Genomic DNA, 22,212 nt, shown 5'->3' with positions numbered 1-22,212 from the left:
GAGTCGGGAATCCAATACTTGACTAACCTCGCACTTTAGATTATCCTCAGAGACCGGAACCGAAGTAAGGAGAGGACGAAAGGACTTTTTAAAGACTAAAGGCTTTTTATAAATGGGTAAGGGCACGAGAAGACCATCAGAAGTCTGAGCAGGGTCCCCCAGACCATTAAAGATGTGCTGGACATCCAACACAGGACCATCAGACCGGGTAGAGGTCAGTGGATCCCTGAGGTCAGGTTGGTTAAAAGGTGACGTGTCAAAAGATTTAAGCTGGATAGCTGAAACACAAACAGAACGCAGAGAGCCCTGAACAAAAGATTGAAAACCCCACCTGGCCGAATGAGGCAGTCTATCCAAAGGATGGATTGAGCCTCTTAAACAGGTTTGAACGGAGATAGTAGCAGTAGGGTGAGGCCAGGTTACAGAAGGTCCTGAACAAGAAGCAGGAAGCTCACTGGGCATAGGCTGGACTGGTACAGAGGCCGACTGAACAGCATTGCCAGGTGCAGCGACCACCACAATTGCATCGCAGGGCGTAGCGACTGTGGAACTGGTGGAGGAGTCAGCCTGGGTGTGTCCAAGGGGGTCCAGGGACAGGCAAAGGGAAATGGCCATGCAAACTGGAGTGACTGATCGGCTCAGGTTCACAGGTAGGCTCCTCATCCAGAGTGCCACACGGCCCAGAGAGTGCCTCAGCCCGACTATTGCAGGAGACATTCCAGAAATCGCTATACGCAGCGGGAAGAGCAGAAGATACTGGGATGGTGGCAACAGGAGGATTCTCTTTTGGGGTAACCTTGAGTAGGCAGGAGGAACAGGAGGAACCCCAAATCAAGATCTGTCCAGCAGTCCAGTCAACATGTGGAGAATGGGGCCGTAACCAAGGAAGACCTAATATGATAGGAGACGAAGCCTTAGGTAACACAAGGAAGGATATCCACTCCTGGTGGAGTGTCCCTACTGACATCTTAACAGGGAGGGTCTGGAAGCGGATAGGGCCCCCTGGGAGAACAGTGCCATCAATCGCCAAGACCACCAATGGCGTTGTAAGGGGCAAAAGGGTAAGTCTCATGGAAGATGCAGTTCCCCAGTCCATGAAATTGCCAGCGGCTCCGGAATCCAGATGTGCCGAGACCGAACAAGAGGAAGCGCCGACATGAAGGAACACAGAAAGAAGAAGACGAGAAGGTGAAGGTGATACTTCAGGGTCTAATACTCCACCTTCCAGATGTATTAACCCTGATCGTTTTTCCAGATGAAGAGAACAAGTATCACGAAAATTACCTTTGGCCCCACAGTAGAGGCACAGGCACAGAGTTCTGCGCCTAGCGCATTCTTCAGGAGACAACTTGGTCCAACCCAGCTGCATAGGTTCCTCAGCGGGCAAGGGGTGCTCCTCGGATCGAAGAGAAGGGACTGGGAGCTCAAGATGCCTAAGGAATGGGGAGTGCTGGCGTCTTTTTTCCAGGGCCCTCTCCTGAAAGCGAATATTGATCTGGTTACACAAGGTGATGACACCGTCCAGATCAGCAGGAAGGGATCTTCCTGCTAATTCATCCTTCACTCTATCAGAGAGGCCATGTAAAAAGGTTGCAACTAGGGCCTCATTATTCCAGCTCAATTCAGCTGTGAGGATACGGAAATGAAGAGCATACTGTCCCACAGAAGCGGACTCTTGACGGAGACGTAAAAGAGCGCTAGCTGCTGAGGAGACACAACCCGGCTCCTCGTAGATATTCCGAAAAAGTTTCAAGAAATCAGACAGGCTGGAAACCACTGGATCATTCAGTTCCCACAGGGGGGCAGTCCAAGCTAGCGCCTCACCGGACAGAAGGGACATAATATAGGCTACTTTCGCCCGATCGGACAGGAAGTTTTGGGGCTGAAGTTCAAAATGAATCGTGCACTGGCTAAGGAACCTCCTGCAAGCCTTGGAGTACCCAGAGAAATGGGCCGGAGCTGGCAGTTGTAATGAATGTGTGGCTGCGACTGGTGCGATAGGTGCAGCAGCAGATAGCGGTTGAGGTTGTTGAGCCGGGGGTCCTAATGAGGCCTGAACCTGTTCAAAACGGGATGCCAAATCCTGAAGGAATTGCATCACTTGGGTCTGATGCGATTCCTGGGTCTCAAGTCTGCGAACTAAGCCCTGCAACGGATCATCTGCGGGTAGCGGCACATCAGTCGGGTCCATGGCTGATCAAACTGTCAGGTCACCTTGAGGCTAGGTGACAGATGCGCTCTGTGGGAGTCAGAAGTGCACCGCTAGGTATTGGACCCTAGGACTGACTGCTGCGGGGGTCTCACAGCTCACGCTCACGGTAGACTACAGGAGAGGAGGAAGGAGGCAGCAGGCTGGAACAACAAGGAAGTAAGGGACAAGCCAAGGTTGGGGCCACAAGCAGACAAGGACAACAGAGTACACACCAAGGTTCAGGGTCACAGGCAAACAGGGATGGTCGGGGACACGCCAAAGGTCAGGGTCACGAGCAGACAGGAATAGTTAAGAACAGGCCAAAGTCGGTAACAGGAATCAGACGCAGGAAAAACAGCAAGTACACATGGAGGCTAACACACAATGGTTGATCAGCACTGCTGGCTTGCAGTGCACAGGTTAATATAGGGTTCCCTGATAGGGCCTGGGGTGGAGCCATGCTTAGAGGAGAAGTTACAAAAGCAGTCAGGTGACGGCCAGCTGGTCTCTAGAGATGAACACATGGAGACAGGTAAGCTGATCGACAAACTCTATTGCATAACCATGACATTCAGGTACCTTAACAGGACTAATTCATGTTTATTGGGCAGTAGTGGGGCAATCTTTGTGCAGCGGTTCCTGACAAATAAGTCCCGGCCACCTCTTCCATATCAGTCAGCTGGAGCATGTAATTGCATGGAACTGCAGAACAAGGATTACTCCGTCTGTGCCAAAATCATCAAATAGTCCCGGAAAACCTGGACACATGATTCAAAACCTGGAGTGTCCGGGTGAATGCCAGTCCGGTGGCAATCCTACTGTGATGTCACCAGACTCTGGGCAGAGTTCTCATATCACTTGATTCCTGATTCCCCCCACAGATTTTTATACAACCATCTCCTACAAATAACACTGCATGGAGAGGCTCAGTGAAGGTGGTGGTGAAGGTGTGGAGGTGTCGGATCGGGTCACACAGATCATAAAAGGAGATCCGCCCCCCCTCATAATCCAGATATATCCTGACTCTGTTACTGGAGGGATTGGTGGGTAAGGGGATCCAATTATTGTTGTGTGCCACCATATACTCATCCTCTTCCCTGTCCAATCCCCAAGACTTGTTATTATCTCCAATGTATGATGAACATCCGTCCCTCTCTATACTGGGGTAAGACATCCCAACTCTCCATTCATGTGACCCCCCGACATCCAGTTCCCAGTAATGCCTCCCGAGGAGAAACTGACTGCTCATCACCTAAATAAAATAAAATAAAATAAACCTCTCTGGTGTTTCTGGGTAATTCTGCTCTATATATGACCTGGATACAGTTTTCCTGCCATATGATATCTGTAGATAATAATGAGCTGTGTTTACATCCAGTAATATGTCTGCAGCTTTCTGTATATAGAAGTATACATTTACCTCTGTTATTATATGAGATAAACCTTTGTGTAAGACCCCCGCCACACCCAGACCCCCTCCATCATGGAGGAGTTCCTCATGTCTCTCTCTGTCCTCATTATCTCCATCCTCATTATCACACAAGTCATCTGTGTCTGATTCCTGTAAGACAGTCAGTGGATCCGTCATGTTACACAGCTCCTCAATGTGACGTATCTTCCTGGACAGCTCCTCCTTCTTTATTTCAAGATCACGGATGGAGATGGAGATCCGCTCTGCCCTCCTGTCCCTCAGGACTCTCTTCTCCAGGTCTTCCTTGAGATCTCTAAACAGGACAGTGACTCTCTCGATGTCACCAGCTTCTTCTTCTTCTACTTTCCTCCTGTGTTCCTGCAGACTCTGGACTCTTTCCTCCGTCTCCTCTCTCTTTGTCAGAAGTTTCTGCAGAACATTCCTCAGTGTCTCCTTCTTCTCAGAAGCCTCATCCATTATCTCCATCTGGTGTCCCTGATGTTCTCCAGCCATACAACATGTACAGATACAGGTCTCATCCTCAGTGCAGTAATACTCAAGGACCTTCTTATGGATGGAGCCTTTTTCCTGCTCTCCACGGACAACCATGGACAAGGTGGGGTTGGTTAAGATGTGTTCTGGGGACTTTTTGTGGACTTTCAGGTGTTTATCACACAGAGAAACCTCACAGTGTAGACAGGATCTAACAGCAGGTACAGGAGAGTCCACACAGTGAGTACTGAAGACCCCGGACTCCTTCCGATCTGGCTGAGCAGACAGGAAATTCTCCACTATGTTTTGCAGTGCTATGTTCCTCTGCAGTGCAGGACAACCCCTCAACCTTTTTCTGCATACAGGACAGAAGAAATCTCCATACCCCTCCTGTGTATTCAGCACATGATCAATACAGGCCCGACAGAAGCTGTGTCCACATCTCAGCATTAGAGGATCGGTATAAATGTTCAGACAGACGGAACATTCCAACTCAGCTCTCAGATCAGCAGACGCCATCGCTGACAGCAGACGAGAAATGAAATGAAAGTCTCTGGACTCGGTTACAACTCGTCTGCACAGGGCGAGGCTGAGCTCAGCTCTCAGGTTACTTATTCAGAATCCTTTTCATGTCAGAACAAGACACGCCCCATGATTGTTTATGATTATTCACGATTAATAGAGCACCAACAAGGATTGCCGTGATTTACTCTACAAAGGGAGACGGTACAATGACAAAATATTGCAAGACAAGAGAATTAGGAGGACCTGCTCATGGGTGCTTTCCATATAAAAGGAAGGACAAGAAGTATGGAAGGTTGAATCGGATGGGGGTCTCATGGGGTATATGGGGGAGGGTGGAAGAGGCACAATGTATTTCAGTCTGTTACATTTCTCCAAAATCACCCAGCACACTGACAAATTATTGTAAACCCCAAAAGTTTCCCGACCCAGACACTGGTAGTAGCCAAGACACAACAACATACACACACCGATATCTAATCTTCCACCACCAACAAATTATTTGTAAGCAATCTTGCTCCTGACACCTCCAGTCAGTACAATCACTTAGGATAAGTTTACACATGTCGGGTGCAAATTTCCCCTCCGTTTTCACTGCGAATCTCCTAAGTAGCTGTTCATTGGATTTTAGATGCGGTTCAGGTGTAATTTTTTTGGAACTGGCGGCCATCAGCATCTTTAACATTAGCTGGTTGTTAAGGAGTGGGCCAGGAAGACACCTAACAATGGATGACTCATCAGCTGTCAGCGGGGTTCCCAAATGACAGCTTAGTGCAAAAAAAACCAAAAAAACATTGCCAGCAATAAAAAATCGTGAAAAAAAAACGGCGTGGGGTCCCCCCCAATTCATACCAGGCCCTTTCGGGTCTGATATTGATTTTAAGGGGAACCCCACACCAAAATTTAAAGAAAAACAGTGTGGGGTTACCCCCAAAATGTTACCATACCCTTAGTTCTGATATAAAAAAGCCCCCCCCCAATTCCGTTCTCAGAGAGCTAACATGGTGGCATCCTCCTCCGCTCCCTCACAGGAACAAGGCGGAATCATCCTGTCTCCCACTGAACCTCCTCCACCTCCTCTGACGGTCAGCCAAACAGCACATCAGCAGCCGAGCCTTAATGATCTCCGCACAGTGGCGGCAGATATAAAGGACCCGCTATTTGCGGCCATCATGGATCTCCATCATGAGATCCAGGCAATAGCAAGGAGAGTACAAGATGTGGAGAAGAAGGCCGCACACCAGCAGACCGCAATAAAAAAATTCACCACACAGTGGACACACACACACTTTGCAGCTCTGTGATCTCCAGAGACACGTTGAAGATTTAGACAATCGAGGGAGAAGACATAACCTGAGGGTAAGGGGACTCCCTGAAAGTGTCAGCACTGACCAGATAATCCCCACAGTGACAGCCCTGTTCAATCAACTCCTTGACAAACCCCGCCAGATGCCCATAAACATGGAGCGCATACACAGGGCCCTCAGATCGCGGGGAACAGAGACTGACCCCCCCAGAGATATTATATGTTGCCTGACCGACTACAAAGTAAAGGAAGAAATCCTTAGGAAAGCCTGGAACAAGACACTGCTTGAACATGAAGGGCATGTCATCCACATCTATCAAGATCTTTCAGCTATTAGGCTTAGACACCGCAGAGACCTGCACCCTTTACTGGAAGTTCCTAATAACAAGGGAATCCAATACTGTTGGAAGTTCCCGTTTGGGCTATCAGCAACATATCAGGGATGCTCAGCATTACTCAGAATTCCAGAAGAGCTGGAAGCCTTTTGTCACGTCCTTGACATGCCATTTGTGGAAGTACCAAATTGGTATGCCGACTTTAACATCTCCGGTACATCCACACAGACACCCAGAGAAGAACTGATGGAGGCGCAAAACATGCACTTCAGAAGACGCCGATCCCCTTCGACTTCAAGAAACACCCCAGCTCTGATGTCTCAACACCAGGTACACAGTCCCACAGCAGCTCCCCTACCTCGCAGAGCATGCCGAGACCGTTAAGTAGACTACTGAAAATTGCCTCGCTCAGTTAAGTTTACAATTCTCTATCGTCTTTCCTACTTTACTTGTTTGCTACCCCAATACACCTGCAAGCTACACCCAAGACACTGATAAGACCAAAGGCCCCGGGGGTTAGTGCTATACTTACATGATGTCACGTTGACGTATTTCAGAGTTATATTTTCAGCTGGAAAATGTCACACTAAGCCGTTCACGAATGGTCATACACAATAAGACATTTGATCAGTTCAATGTCATCACAAATAGTCCGGCTGTCCACATTAAAGGTGACACCTACAGAAAGGTTCATTTGTTGTGAAGAGTATGTAATATCTCAGATTCAAATACCCTGAGTAACACCACCACAATTAAGGGACTCTAATATACACGTTTAATATATAGCCCCTCCTGTTTAACAGGGGCGTGTAATTACAATTTTTAATGCAATTCTTTGCAGCAGGGCTAGTTTCTGCGCTCCAACTAGAGCATCTGTGAGGGGTTCCGGTGTTGTGGCAACACCACCACCACCACCAAAGGCCCAATTTTTCTGCCTCTGTTCAACAGGGACATGCAATTACAATTCTTGATCTAATATTTCACAGCAGGGCCCATTTATGGGCCCAACAAGAGTAACTGTGAGGACTTACAGTGTTTTGGCACCAGCACCACCACCACCACCAAAGGCCCAATTTTTCTGCCCCTGTTTAACAGGGGCATGTAATTACAATTCTTGATCTAATATTTCACAGCAGGGCCCGTTTCTGCGCCCACCAAGAGTATCTGTGAAGACTAATGCCCTGTACACACGGTTGGACTTTCCGACGGAATATGTGCGATCGGAGCTTGTTGTCGGAAATTCCGACCGTGTGTGGGCTCCATCGGACTTTTTCCGTCGGAATTTCCGACACACAAAGTTTGAGAGCATGCTATAAAATTTTCCGAGAACAAAATCCGATCCTTTAAATTCCGATCGTGTGTAGACAAATCCGATGGACAAAGTGCCACGCATGCTCAGAATAATTTAAGAGACGAAAGCTATTGGCTATTGCCCCGTTTATAGTCCCGACTTATGTGTTTTAAGTCACCGCGTTCAGAACGATCGGATTTTCCGACAACTTTGTGTGACCGTGTGTATGCAAGACAAGTTTGAGCCAACATCCGTCTGTAAAAATCCATGGATTTTGTCTATATACTGCTGAGTATATAGGGCAGGCCCCTACTTTCAAACATCCAACTTACAAACGACTCCTACTTGCATTCGGAAGGAGACAACAGGAAGTGAGATAAAATCTACCCCTAGGAAGGGAAATTCTCTCCTGTAAGAGTTAATATGGGAAAAACATTTCTCCTTTCCACTGATGCTTTATCACCAATCACAAAAAAACCCAAATTTTCAAAAAACATTTGTCATTGGGACAAAAAGTGAGGTGAAATCTTCTGAAGAGGAGGACAGACAGCAAAACAAATGTCACAGGGGTGATAACCCTTCCCTATGTTTTCCAAAAAGCTTAAAATAGATTTTTTGGCTGGAGCTAAACACGTTAAAAATGTACCCGTTCAAAATTACAAACAGATTTTACTTAACAACAAACCTACAGTCCCTGTCTTGTTTGCACTGCCTGTATACTGCTGTTCAGAGTATATAGGGCCTGGGGGCCCCACACATTTACTTTTTTAATTTGGGTGAGGGGTTCCCCTTAATATCCATACAAGACCCAAAGGGCCCTTTTAATGGACTTGGGGGTACCCATGCCGTTTGTCTCACTGATTTTCATCCATATTGCCATGACCCGACATGACATTAAAGCTGCAAGCAGTTTTAAATGACTTTTTTCATTTAAAAATGTAATTTTGTGCAGGGACTGTTCTAAGCACGGGAAACACGCGCCACTTTACAGGCATACTATAGACACCCCCCAGGTACGATATTTAAAGGAATATTTCACTTTTTTTTTTTACTTTAAGCATCATTAAAATCACTGCTCCCGAAAAAAACGGCCGTTTTTAAAAGTTTTTTTTGCATTGATACATGTCCCCTGGGGTAGGACCCGGGTCCCCAAACCCATTTTAGGACAATACCATGCAAATTAGCCTTTAAAATGAGCACTTTTGATTTCGAACGTTCGAGTCCCATAGATGTCAATGGGGTTCTAACGTTCGTGTGAATTTTTGGTCCGTTCGCAGGTTCTGGTGCAAACCGAACCGGGGGGTGTTCGGCTCATCCCTATTGAAGATTGATTGCACCATCATTAAAAACAAACGCTTATCTCACATGTGCTGACTGCAAAACATTTTCCTATATCTTCTTTGTGATTCCTACTCTTACTTGACAAAGTTTTAATAAGAGATGTTCACTGTTGTATGATTCATATGACTCACTAACCTATTGTACAGTCTTACATCTTTGATCTTCATATCGGCTGCGTCCGCGTTTGCGTATTTTCTATTGTATCGTTTAAGCTTTCAATAAAAACTTTTACAATAAAAAAAATAATACAAAAAAAAGCCCCCCCCGCCCCAAAGCACCCCCCCCCATGTTGAGGGAATGTGGCCTGGTATGGTTCAGGTGGGGGGGGGGGGGAGCGCTTGCTCACCCACCCTTCCTGGCCTGCCAGGCTGCATGCTCGTATAGGGGGCTGGTATGGATTTGGGTGGGGACCCCGCGACATTTTTTTTAACCCTTTCATGACTAAGCCTATTTTTGACATTTGGTGTTTACAAGTTAAAATCCGTATTTTTTGCTAGAAAATTACTTAGAGCCCCCAAACATTATATATATATATTTTTTTAGCAGAGAATCTATAGAATAAAATGGTGATTGTTGCAATATTTTTTATCACACAGTATTTGTGCAGCGGTGTTTTAAACGCAACTTTTTGGGAAAAGGGACACTTTCATGAATTTTAAAAAAATCAAACAGTAAAGTTAGCCCAATTTTTTTGTATAATGTGAAAGATGATGTTACGCCGAGTAAATAGATACCAAACATGTCACGCTTTATAATTGCACGCACTCGTGGAATGGTGACAAACTACGGTACCTAAAAATCTCCATAGGCGACGCTTTAAATTTTTTTTATGGTTACCGGGTTAGAGTTACAGAGGAGGTCTAGTACTAGAATTATTGCTCTCGCTCTGACGATCACGGCGATACCTCACATGTGTGATTTGAACACCGTTTACATATGCGGGCGCAACTTCCGTATGCTTTTTTCTTTGCTGCGCGAGCTCGCGGGGACGGGGACGCTTTAAAAAAAAATTTTTTCTTATTTATTTTATTTATTTTTATATTTAGAAATTGTGTTTTAAAAAAAATAAATTTGATCACTTTTATTGCTGTCACGATGTAAACATCCCTTGTGACAGTAATAGGTGGTGACAGCTACTCAAAGCCTTAAAGTGATATTGAAGGCAATGTTTTTTTTTTTTTTTGTTTTTTTTAAATAACAAACATGTCATACTTACCTGCTCTTCTGTGATGGTTTTTGCACAGCCCTGATCCTCCTCTTCTTGGGTCCAACACTGGATCTCCATGCCTCTCCCTTCTGCCTAGTGCCCCCAGAGAAAGCAGCTTGCGATGGGGCACCCAAGTACTCTCACTCCCTAGCCGATGCACTGCGTGTCCATTCACACACAGAGCTGTGGCTTGGCACTGCCCCTCATTGGCTCACTGGCTGCAATTGAAAGCATCGGGAACCAATGGCTCCCACTGCTGTCTCAGCCAATGAGGAGGGAGAGTCCCCAGAGAGCCAAGGCTCTCATGCACATTGCTGGATTGTGATGGGGCTTAGGTAAGTATTAGGGGGGCTGGGGGGTCTGCTGAACACAGAAGATTTTTTACCCTAATGTATAGAATGCATTAAGGTAAAAAATCTTCTGCCTTTAGAACCACTTTAACATGAACTCCCACTTACAGCCTCTTACCAATATAGAGGGAGACTCACCCAAAATCTAGCTGTCTAAACACACACAAGCAAATGTAAATCTTACATACAATCTGGTGTACTCGGTTGGGTGGAAGATTTGGCGCTTTTGCCACATTTTTAGATTTTCTAAAATAGACTGTAAGCTAGGAGCCCTTTACACAGTCACCTTTCCCACTGCACATAGACATTGTGGTAGGGCGAACCCGTGTTACTATTTAAAATGGTGGTTTCCGCCAGATTTTGTAAGAAGCAAGCAAACTAATGGCACAGGTGTGCCCTGGCTTTATATGAGAACCAGAGATAGAGCTCAGAGCCCCACCCTCCCGGGGGGGTCAGTGTGTGAAGGGAGCCGTGAGAGGTGCTCATATGCACCATGGTGTCCAGGTCAGGACAGACCGAGGCCCGAGCCTGAGAGAGTGTCCATGAGGGACAAAGCAGCTTGGAAACTGCACAGATAAGACGCAGAGCTGAGGTTTCAGTGTCTGTGCATGGACACTGGGATGTGTTTGATGGTCAGGAGGACCAAAAGATACTGGGCTGTGAATGTTCTCTGGTTTTGTTTAACTAATAGTCAGGAGGACCCAGAGGTACTGATCGGAGCAATAAAGCTGCCGAATGAGCTAGGAGGCTGAATGTTATGTTTGGTTTGTATTGATGGTGAGAACTAGAGTTGCCACCTCATCCCTTTAAACCCGAACACATATGAATTACACAGGTTCTGAGTCTAATTAAATGCAGATAAGGCACCAAGGGAGTTTAATTAACACCTTAATTAGCCACAGAACCTGTTTAATTAATATGTGTTTGGGTTTAAAGGGATGAGGTGGCAACCCTAGTGAGAACCCCCTGCATGGGAATACATACCTGTATGAACCTTTGATGTTCTTTTAAATAAAAGTGGGCAGAAAAGCCCCGAAAACTATTTCTGGCGTAGAGTAAACTCACTGTTTTGGTGCTACCACCGAGCTACAAAACCCCCAACGTGTCACAACATATAGACACAGATTCTGGTTGCTGGCAATCAGTGATGATCCAAACACACCTGGGTTCGGTTTGAAGGGGGGGTATTAACAAACATGAGAAAAGTTGTGCTGAATCCAAAACAATTCCAGACATTTTCTGGACTAGCCGGTAAACTAATGGCATGGGGGGGCTGGGTACTGACCTGGGGAATATGTACCATAGCAAAAAATAAAAATTACATAGAAATTTACATAAAAAGCCATGCAGGTGCTCTCTTGTTCTTGGAGGAAGGACCCGTACAATCTCCTAGAAGGGCGTGAGGCTCATGATCTGTGACCTGCAGTGCCCACCGGACACAGCCAATCACCAATCATGGCACTGGGCTGCTGCAAGTGACCCTGGTTACAGTAGTAAACAAGGCTGTCATTCGCAATGCTTTGCTTACTACTCTGTGATTGGTCACAGTGATCACATGGTACCAGGGCCAATCACAGCATCATAGTAGTAAGCAAAGGCTTTATGAAACCTTTGAACAGTGTTATTATGGTAACCCCCTCCCAGAGTAGTAAAGTGTCACTATGGTAGCACTGCACTGCTCTGGTGTCAGTATGTAAAAAAAAAAAAATTGTTACAAAAATACTATAAAAAATGTAAAATATTTTTGTTGTACATACTGTCACCAGAGCAAGTGCAGCGTCTCTATGGTGAGTGACATTGTATTGCTATGCCAGTGATCGTGTACAATGGCGAGCTACTCAGATATCACTGTATGTTAGTGCCGCCAGCCATTACCTCTGATCACCACCACACCAGTCCCAGTGTCCCTGATCACCATCACACCAGTCACAGTGTCCCTGATCACCACCACACCAGTCACAGTGTCCCTGATCACCACCACACCAGTCACAGTGTCCCTGATCACCACCATACCAGTCCCAGTGTCCCTGATCACCACCACACCAGTTACATTGTCACTGATCTCCAGCTATGCTCAATGTGAACAGTGTGGGATGCTGGAAAAATAAGTACAGTGGGAATAGTGTCCACAGGGTCGCTGTTAGAAATGATGGGGCCCCCTACAGCCTACCTGATGGGGCCCCGAACCCCCGCCCCTGACCCTGCATACCTGCCTAAAAGAATGCAGCTTTGTCTTCAAGGGGGACAAAAGGGAGCACTGGTAATCAGTTAGGGGAGATGGGGGGTCCTGATGCTTAGTGGGGGGAGATGACAGGTCCTGGTGGTTAGTGGAGAGAGATGGGGGTCTTAAAGCTTAGTGGGGTGAGATGGGGGTCTTGGAGCTTAGTGGGCAGAGATAGGGGTCCTGATGCTTGGTGGGGAGAAATGGGGGGGGTCCTAGTGCTTAGCAGGGAGAGGCGAGGGTCTTGGGGCTTTGTGGGGAGAGATGGGGGGTCCTGATGCTTAGTGGGGAGAGATGGGGTCCTGGTGCTTAGTGTGGATATCACTGTATAAAAAGTGCCGCCAGCTACTGTCTCTGATCACCCCCACCAGCCAGTCACAGTGTCCCCAATCACCACCATACCAGTTCCAGTATCACTATAAGGCCTTGTTCACTCTCTGAAGGGAGTTTTGTGTTTGGATCACTCTTCAGAGAGCATTTTTGGCAGTGAGGAGGAGTTATATCACCTTCCAACTGCCTACATTTACCCCTTGGACCCCCCCACAAATGCTCCCATTCAATTGCAACAGGAAGTATAATTCCTGCCACAGCCGGCAAGGCAAAGCATTACAGCCACGGCATGTAGACAACCTCAGTGGCCTCTGCAACTAAATTGCGTAGCGGTTGGGGGGGGGGGGGTAGTAAAACAGCAGCTTAACTGCAAGGTTTTACCTCCCCACAACCTCATGTGTGAACCAGGGGCGGACTGACAACTCACGGGGCCCCCGGGCAATAGGAGGTTATGGGGCCCCCAGGCAATAGATTATGGGGCCACACAGTATACACACACACACATACAGTATACACATACAGACACACAATATACACACACAGTATACACATACACACACTGAAAAGGTACTGGAGAGGCGGGGCAGCTATAATCTTGGGATTTTTAAAAAAAACACAGATTTTTACATACTGTCCCATGTTTTATTGAGGCTGGCAACCCTGATGGGGCCCCTTAGTGACATGGGGCCCTCGGGCAGTGCCTGAGTGCCTGAATAGTCAGTCCGCCCCTGGTGTGAACAATCCCTAATAGTGCAGCCAGTCACGGTGTTGCCAGACCAGTGCAGCTATAGACAGTGTTCCTGATTGGCACCACACCAGATCAGTGCAACCAGCAACAGTTTTCCTAATCACTGCCACACCAGTCCCAGTGTCATCAGACCATTGTAAGACCAGAAACAGTGTTCCCTATCACCACCATGCCAGTCACAGTGTCACCAGACCAGTGTATGCCACCAACAATGTTCCTAATTGCCGCCACACAAATTCCAGTGTCACTAGGCCAATGTAAGCCAGAAACACTGTTCATTATTGCTGCTGCACCAGTGCCGATGTCACCAGACCAGCGCAGCCAGTAACAGTGTTGCACCGGTCAGTGACCTCAGGTGACATCGCCAGGTGGCCACGCCCCTTATCTATTTAAAGAACTGTCAGATAGAGGAGCAGTCAGGTGGTGGTTAGCCTTCGTCACGGGCGGAGCTGGGGTTTTTTTCTGGGTAAAGCAGTGTGGTGGGCTGCATGATTGATGATGGATCTACATCGGGGGACATTATTAAAAAAACAAAAACAAAGGAATTGTCAAAAACTGTGTGTGTTTTTATTTATTTTGAAACTCTTTTGGTGAATGGATAGGCCATACTCATTTACAAAAGTGAGGTGAGAATCTGGGGGCCCCCTTGTTAAAGGGGCATCCAGAATCCAATATGCCCTCTGCCCACAGACCCCCCTGCCCACAGCCCGGGGTTGTCAGGAAAAGGCCCTTGTCCTCATGTTGAGGGCATGTGGCCTGGTATGGTTCAGGAGGGGGGGTGCTCGCTCGTTCCCCCCTTTCCTGGTCTGCCAGCCTGAATGTTCAGATAAGGGCCTGGTATGGATTGGGGGGGACCCCCACGCATTTTTTTTCTTTATTTTTGTATTGTCGGCAATTGAATTAAATTTCCGGCAATTTAAATGCCATTTTTTTTCTTTACAAAAGTCAGTTTTGCTTCAGCAGGTTCTTTACATGGATACAGATGTGCCACTTTACAGACTAAAAGGACCCCCAGGCACTATTTTTAAATACATTTTTCATTTTTATTGTTTCACAATGTTTAAGCATCAATAAAAACACTGCTCCTTTAAAAACAATATTTAAAAAAAACATGTTTGCATTGATACATCCTCCGGGGCAGTATCCGGACCCTCAAACCCTTTTTTGTGGCCAATAACTTGCATATAAGCCTTCAAAAAGGGGACTTTTGATTTTTGAAGTTCGGGTCCCATAGACTTTAATAGAGTTTGCGGCTCTTTTTACATGTTCAGGAGTTCTGGTGCGAATTGAACCGAGGGGGGGGGGGGGGGATGTTCATCCCAACTCTAATAATCAGTCCAAACACTGAAAAAGTCTCACGCACACATGTGGTATCCTGATACCCAGGAGGAGTAGCAAGATGTGTTTTGGTGTGAAATTCTAAGTATGTCCATTGGTGTATGTAAAAAAAATATCATATTAAATTGACAATTTTCACCTCAGGGTGTTTACTCTCCAAAATGTGGTCATTTTGTGGGCGTCTTCCTTTCCTGGTGCTCCAGGGCCTCCAAAAAAGCCTTAAGGTGTTCCTTGGATTTTGGGCCCCTTTATGTGGATAGGCTGTGAAAAAGTCTAATGCCGCGTACACACGAGCGGACTTTCTATCCTACTTGGTCCGGCACACTTTCCGACGGACTTTGTCCGCCAGGTGCGCCGGACTTTAAAACGAACGGACTTGCCCACACACGCCGGGATTTTCCGGCGGGCTAAGTCCGCCCGTCTTTCCGACGGACTTTCGCCGGAGTTCCGGCGGACTTTCAGAATGAACGGACTTGCCCACACACGGACAAGTCCGTTCATTTTGAACGTGACTCAGGTGCGACGGGACTAGAAAAGGATGTCAATCTTGCCGCTTTTATCGGCTAGATTGACACCTTGCGAGCCCCGTCGCGGGACATACCAGGCCCTTAGGTCTGGTATGGATTATAAAGGGGAACCCCGCTACGCCGAAAAAACGGCGTGGGGTCCCCCCTAAAATCCATACCAGACCCCGATCCGAGCACGCAGCCTGGCCGGTCAGGAAAGGGGGTGGGGACGAGCGAGCGCCCCCCCCTCCTGAACCGTACCAGGCCGCATGCCCTCAACATGGGGGGTGGGTGCTTTGGGGGAGGGGGGCGCCCTGCGCCCCCCCCCCCCCCAAGCACCTTGTCCCCATGTTGATGAGGACAAGGGCCTCTTCCCGACAACCCTGGCCGTTGGTTGTCGGGGTCTGCGGGCGGGGGCTTATCGGAATCTGGGAGCCCCCTTTAATAAGGGGGCCCCCAGATCCCGGCCCCCCACCCTATGTAAATGAGTATGGGGTACATGGTACCCCTACCCATTTACCTAGGAAAAAAGTGTAAGTAATAAAACACACTACACAGGTTTTTAAAATATTTTATTAAACAGCTCCGGGGGGGATCTTCCTCCGGCTTCGGGGGTCTTCTTCCGGCTTCGGGGGTCCCTCCGCTTCATCTTCTCCCGGCGTCCGGTTGGTTCTTCTCCGCTCTCCGGCCTCTTCTCCCGGTGTCGCAGGTCTTCGGCCGGCCCCTCCGCTCTCTTCATGTAGCTCTATTGCGAGCGGAGGTCCGGACTTCTGGGCTTCTTGGCTTCTTGGCTTCTTGGCTTGGCTTCTCTTCTCTTCCCCCAGATGTTGACACGACGCTCTCTCCGGCTGGACTGGTTTCTGAGGGCTGCGTTGTGACTTATATAGGCGGAGACCCCGCCCCCATATGATGTCACAGTCCCTGGGCATGCTGGGACTGTGACGTTTTAGGGGGCGTGGTCGGGGGGCGTGGTCGACCACGCCCCCTAAAACGTCACAGTCCCAGCATGCCCAGGGACTGTGACATCATATGGGGGCGGGGTCTCCGCCTATATAAGTCACAACGCAGCCCTCAGAAACCAGTCCAGCCGGAGAGAGCGTCGTGTCAACATCTGGGGGAAGAGAAGAGAAGCCAAGCCAAGAAGCCAAGAAGCCAAGAAGCCAAGAAGCCCAGAAGTCCGGACCTCCGCTCGCAATAGAGCTACATGAAGAGAGCGGAGGGGCCGGCCGAAGACCTGCGACACCGGGAGAAGAGGCCGGAGAGCGGAGAAGAACCAACCGGACGCCGGGAGAAGATGAAGCGGAGGGACCCCCGAAGCCGGAAGAAGACCCCCGAAGCCGGAGGAAGATCCCCCCCCGGAGCTGTTTAATAAAATATTTTAAAAACCTGTGTAGTGTGTTTTATTACTTACACTTTTTTCCTAGGTAAATGGGTAGGGGTACCATGTACCCCATACTCATTTACATAGGGTGGGGGGCCGGGATCTGGGGGCCCCCTTATTAAAGGGGGCTCCCAGATTCCGATAAGCCCCCGCCCGCAGACCCCGACAACCAACGGCCAGGGTTGTCGGGAAGAGGCCCTTGTCCTCATCAACATGGGGACAAGGTGCTTTGGGGGGGGGGGCGCAGGGCGCCCCCCTCCCCCAAAGCACCCACCCCCCATGTTGAGGGCATGCGGCCTGGTACGGTTCAGGAGGGGGGGGGGCGCTCGCTCGTCCCCACCCCCTTTCCTGACCGGCCAGGCTGCGTGCTCGGATCGGGGTCTGGTATGGATTTTAGGGGGACCCCACGCCGTTTTTTCGGCGTAGCGGGGTTCCCCTTTATAATCCATACCAGACCTAAGGGCCTGGTATGCCCCGCGCTCGCCGCAATAGGAAGATTTGTTTTTCCTATTGCAGCGAGCGCGAGATGCAATACCATCCCCTCGTGTCGTATTTGGTCTGTCGGACCAGCCTACACACGAGCGGGCTTTCCGTCGGACCAGCACACACACGAGCGGACTTTCCGCCCGAAACTGAGTCCGACGGAAAGATTTCAAACATGTTTGAAATCTAGGTCCGGCGGGCTTTTGGGAAGAAGTCCGCCGGAAAAGTCCGCCGCCGCCCACACACGGGCGGATTGTCCGGCACACTCTGGTCCGCCGGACCAAGTATGCCGGAAAGTCCGACCGTGTGTACGCGGCATTACATATGTGGTTTCCCCATACTCGGGAGTCATAGAATGTGTTTTAAGGTGTAATTCTAAGTACATTCATGTTGTGTGTTAGAAATATTTCATTTATTGATAAAATTTAAACTCCTATCTTAATTATCATATAAATACATTGTGTTTATAATGAAGAATTGTGAACAAATAAGCAAATCATATGCAATCTGAGAAATAATGTCGACGACCAGTTATGTTATATCAAAGTTTTGAACCAGTGTATTGACTTTACTATGTTATACATTACATTGATAATTGTTTGACAATTATTTTGGAGAATTTAGGTACTTTTCAGTAAACTTATTACACAAACACATATTCGTACAAATGTCATTACTTGGATACAATTATACAACTGCTATTATCTTTTTCTCGCAATGAGAATTTTAAAAAAAAAAAAAAAAAGATAAAATTTGTTTAAAAAAATTATAACAATTAACCTTCTGCATTTTCCAAAAACTTGTGGCAAAAAATGACATTTTCAAAAGACTCTTAGAAAATACCTTTCCAAAATGTGGTCATTTTTGTGGGTGTTTCTCCTGTCCTGTCGCTTCAGTAACTCAAGAAATATGATAGGTGGTCAAAAAATTTGATACAAAATGCATGCTTCTTAAAAGCATGACTTTTGTATTTTTAGCTTGTTTCGCAAAAAAATAAAAACCCCAGAGGTGATCAAATACCACCAAAGGAAAGCTCTATGTGGGAAGAAAACTATGAAATTTTAGTTTGAATAACAATTGCGCGGTCATGCAACACTGTACCCAAAGTGTGACAGCGCTATAAAAGCTGAAAATTGTCCTGGGCATGAAGGGGCGAAAGTGCCCGGTATTGAAGTGGTTAAGTGCCCTAGTTTGTCGCCATTCCATGATAATTTCGCGCAAAATTTTTAAAGAGTGACATGTTAGGTATCTATGTACTCTGCGTCACATCATCTTTCACATTATACAAACAAATGGGGGTATATATTGTATTATGTTTTATTTTAAATTAATTAAAGTATATATATTTTTTGCAAACAAATTGCGTTTGAAAAAAACCGTTGCGCAAATACATAACATAAAAAACTACAATAATTGTCATTTTATTCTCTAGCTAAAAAAAAAAAAAAAAATGGATAATGTTTGGGGGTTCTAAGTAATTTTTAAGCGAAAAACACTGATTTAAACCTGTAAACAGAAAGTGCCAGAATAAGCCGGGTCACTGCAAAGACAGCAGAGGGGGGGGGGGGGGGGTGCACATGTCACAGCTGTCTATGAGACTCGGCTGATCACAGATCGGAGTAAGGGGTCGATCCCGACCCCTTACCATGTGATCAGCTGTCAGCCGATCATGTGACGTAAGCAGAGCCGGTAATCGGCTATTTTTTCTCCTCACGCTACAAGCGAGATCACTGGCGCCTGTGAGAGGGACATTGGTCCCCGATCATGGAGAGCCTCTGCAGAGGTTTCTGTGCCCACCAGCGTCACCAGCAGTGCCCACCAGCGCCACCTACCAGTGCCCACAGTGCCACCCATCAGTGCCCTCAGTGCCACCTATAAATCAACAATCCGTGCATCATCACCAGTGCTGCCTATCAATACCACCTACCAGTGCCCATCAGTACCACCTATCAGTGCCCATCAGCGACATTGATCAGTGCCACCCATCAGGGCCCATCAGTGCCGTCTTATCAGTGCCTATCAATATCGCCTTATCAGTGCCCATCAGTGCAGCCTCATCAGCAAATATTAACGAAGGAGAAAAATTACCCATTACCCGCAAAATTTTCTAACAAACTATGAAACGTGTTTTTTTTTTCAAAAAACTTCTGTCTTTTTTTGTTTGTTTAGCAAAAAATAACCCAAATGGTGATTAAATACCACCAAAAGAAAGCTCTATTTGTGTGAAAGCTGAAAATTGGTCTGGGCAGGAGGGGGGTTTAGGTGCCCAGTAAGCAAGTGGTTAAACAGGTGGCGAGGGGCGATATACCATCTCCTCAGTGCCTGTCAAACGCCGTCTGAAGAGCAATCTGAATGTGGATTGCTCTTCAGAGGGCACCCTAATGCTGTACAGCCATTCAGGTCAGCAGGGAACTGTGGACAGGAACGGGACTATTAATGTTTACTTCGGGGCTCAATTGAGTAACCTCGTGATCTGCAGCAATTACAAAATAACTTCCCTGGGTCCCATCTGCTCAGCTGGGGGGGAAAAAAACGGGACTATTTCTACCATGAGTGCTCAACCTGTGGTCCTGCAAGTGTTGTTAGAAGCCTCTGCCTCTGGGAGTCATGCTTGTACCTGTCAGCCTTGCAATGCCTCATGGGACTTGTAGTTCTGCAACAGCTGGAGGGCCACAGGTTGAGCCCCCATGATACAGCACATTTCTGGAGGGGGGCACGAAGAAAACCAGGACAAGGAGGAAAAGAAGCTGGATTTGGATTTTATAGTGAACCCTGACATTCCCTAAAAGTTTCTAAAGTAACAAAAGATAGTGAAGTTCAGGCACCTTAACAGGACTAATTCATGTTTATCGGGCAGCAGTGGAGCAATCTTTGTGCAGCGGTTCCCGACAAATAAATCAGAGTATCTGCCTCCTCCTCCATATCAGTCTACAGGAGCATGTAATTGCTGGGAACCGCAGAACAAGGATTACTCCACCTGTGCCCAAAAATCATCAGTCCCGGAAAACCTCGACACATGATTCAAAACCTGGACTGTCCGGGTGAATCCCAGCCAGGTGGCAATCCTACTGTGATGTCACCAGACTCTGGGTGGAGTTCTCATATCACCCGATTCCCCCCACAGATCTTTATAAAACCATTTCCTACATAAAACACAGCATGGAGGGGCTCAGTGAAGGTGGTGGTGAAGGTGTAGAGGTGTCGGATCGGGTCACACAGATCATAAAAGGAGATCCGCCCGGCCTCATAATCCAGATATATCCTGACTCTGTTACTGGAGAGCTTGGTGGGTAAGGTGATCCAATCAATGTAATTTTTCACCGAATACTCATCACCTTCCCTGTCCAATCCCCAGGACTTCTTATTATCTCCAATGAATGATGAACATCCGTCCCTCGCTATACTGGGGTAACACATCCCAACTCTCCATTCATGTGACGCACCGACATCCAGTTCCCAGTAATGTCTCCCTGAGGAGAAACTCTGACTGCTCATCACCTGTGCACAATACTGAAATCTCTCTGGTGTATCTGGGTAAGTCTGGTATATATTTGCCATGGATACAGTTTTCCTGTCATCTGATATCTGTAGATCATTACTAGCTGTGTTTCCATCCAGTAATATATCTGCAGGTCCCTGTATATAGTATACATTTACCTCTGTTATTATGTCAGATAAACCTTTGTGTAAGACCCCCGCCACATCCAGACCCCCTCCATCATGGAGGAGTTCCTCATGTCTCTCTCTGTCCTCATTATCTCCATCCTCAGTATCACACAAGTCACCTGTGTCTGATTCCTGTAAGACAGTCAGTGGTTCCGTCGTGTTACACAGCTCCTCAATGTGACGCATCTTCCTGGACAGCTCCTCCTTCTTTATTTCCAGATCCCGGATGGAGATAGAGACCCTCTCTGCCCGCCCGGAGATTTCCACCAGTACTCTCTTCTCCAGGTCTTCCAGACGTCCCCTGAGATCTCTAAACAGGGCAGTGACTCTCTCGGTGTCACCAGCTTCTTCTTCTTCTACTTTCCTCCTGTGTTCCTGCAGACTCTGGACTCTTTCCTCCGTCTCCTCTCTCTTTGTCAGAAGTTTCTGCAGAACATTCCTCAGAGTCTCCTTCTTCTTCTCAGAAGCTTTATCCAGTATCTCCATCTGGTGTCCCTGATGTTCTCCAGCCACACAAATTGTACAGATACAGGTATTATCCTCAGTGCAGTAATACTCCAGGATCTTCTTATGGACGGAGCATTCCCTGCTCTCCATGGACAAGGTGGGGTCAGTTAAGATATGTTCTAGGGATGTATTGTGGACTCTCAGGTGTTTATCACACAGAGAAACCTCACAGTGTAGACAGGATCTAACAGCAGGTACAGGGCAGTCCACACAGTGAGTACAGAAGACCCCGGACTCCTCCCGATCTGGCTGAGGAGACAGGAAATTCTCCACAATGTTACGTAGTGTTATGTTCCTGTGCAGTGCAGGCCAATCCTGAGACTTCTCTCTGCATTCAGGACAGGAATATCCTCCAGGCCTCTCCTATGTATCCAGCACACGATCAATACAGACCCGGCAGAAGTTGTGACCACATCTCAGGATCTGTATAAATGTTCAGACAGAAGGAACATTCCAGCTCAGCTCTCAGATCAGTAGATGCCAGAAGAGACACGAAGATGACAGCAGAAGTGAAATGAAAGTCTCTGGAACTCCAAATGCAGTTGAACCGGTTACAACTCGTCTGCACAGGGCGAGGCTGAGCTCA

The 22,212-nt window shown here is 47.4% G+C and overlaps 1 protein-coding gene across 2 annotated transcripts in view; it reads right to left on the bottom strand.

Moving 5' to 3' along the window:
- The window catches only part of LOC141133758 (thialysine N-epsilon-acetyltransferase-like), a 135,128-nt gene extending 112,916 nt beyond the window's left edge, over positions 1 to 22,212 (bottom strand). The window contains exon 1 of one of the 2 annotated variants that reach the window (XM_073623302.1): positions 21,111 to 22,212. In XM_073623302.1, coding sequence (XP_073479403.1) covers positions 21,111 to 21,716 — 606 coding nt within the window. In that variant the 5' untranslated portion in view covers positions 21,717 to 22,212. The remainder of the gene's footprint in view (positions 1 to 21,110) is intronic. The other variant, XM_073623303.1, reaches the window with a different exon arrangement.

The sequence above is a fragment of the Aquarana catesbeiana genome, linkage group LG03 (assembly GCF_042186555.1).
Source record: "Aquarana catesbeiana isolate 2022-GZ linkage group LG03, ASM4218655v1, whole genome shotgun sequence".
Classification (NCBI taxonomy): Eukaryota; Metazoa; Chordata; class Amphibia; order Anura; family Ranidae; genus Aquarana; species Aquarana catesbeiana.
This window is presented reverse-complemented; position numbering and strand designations above follow the sequence as displayed.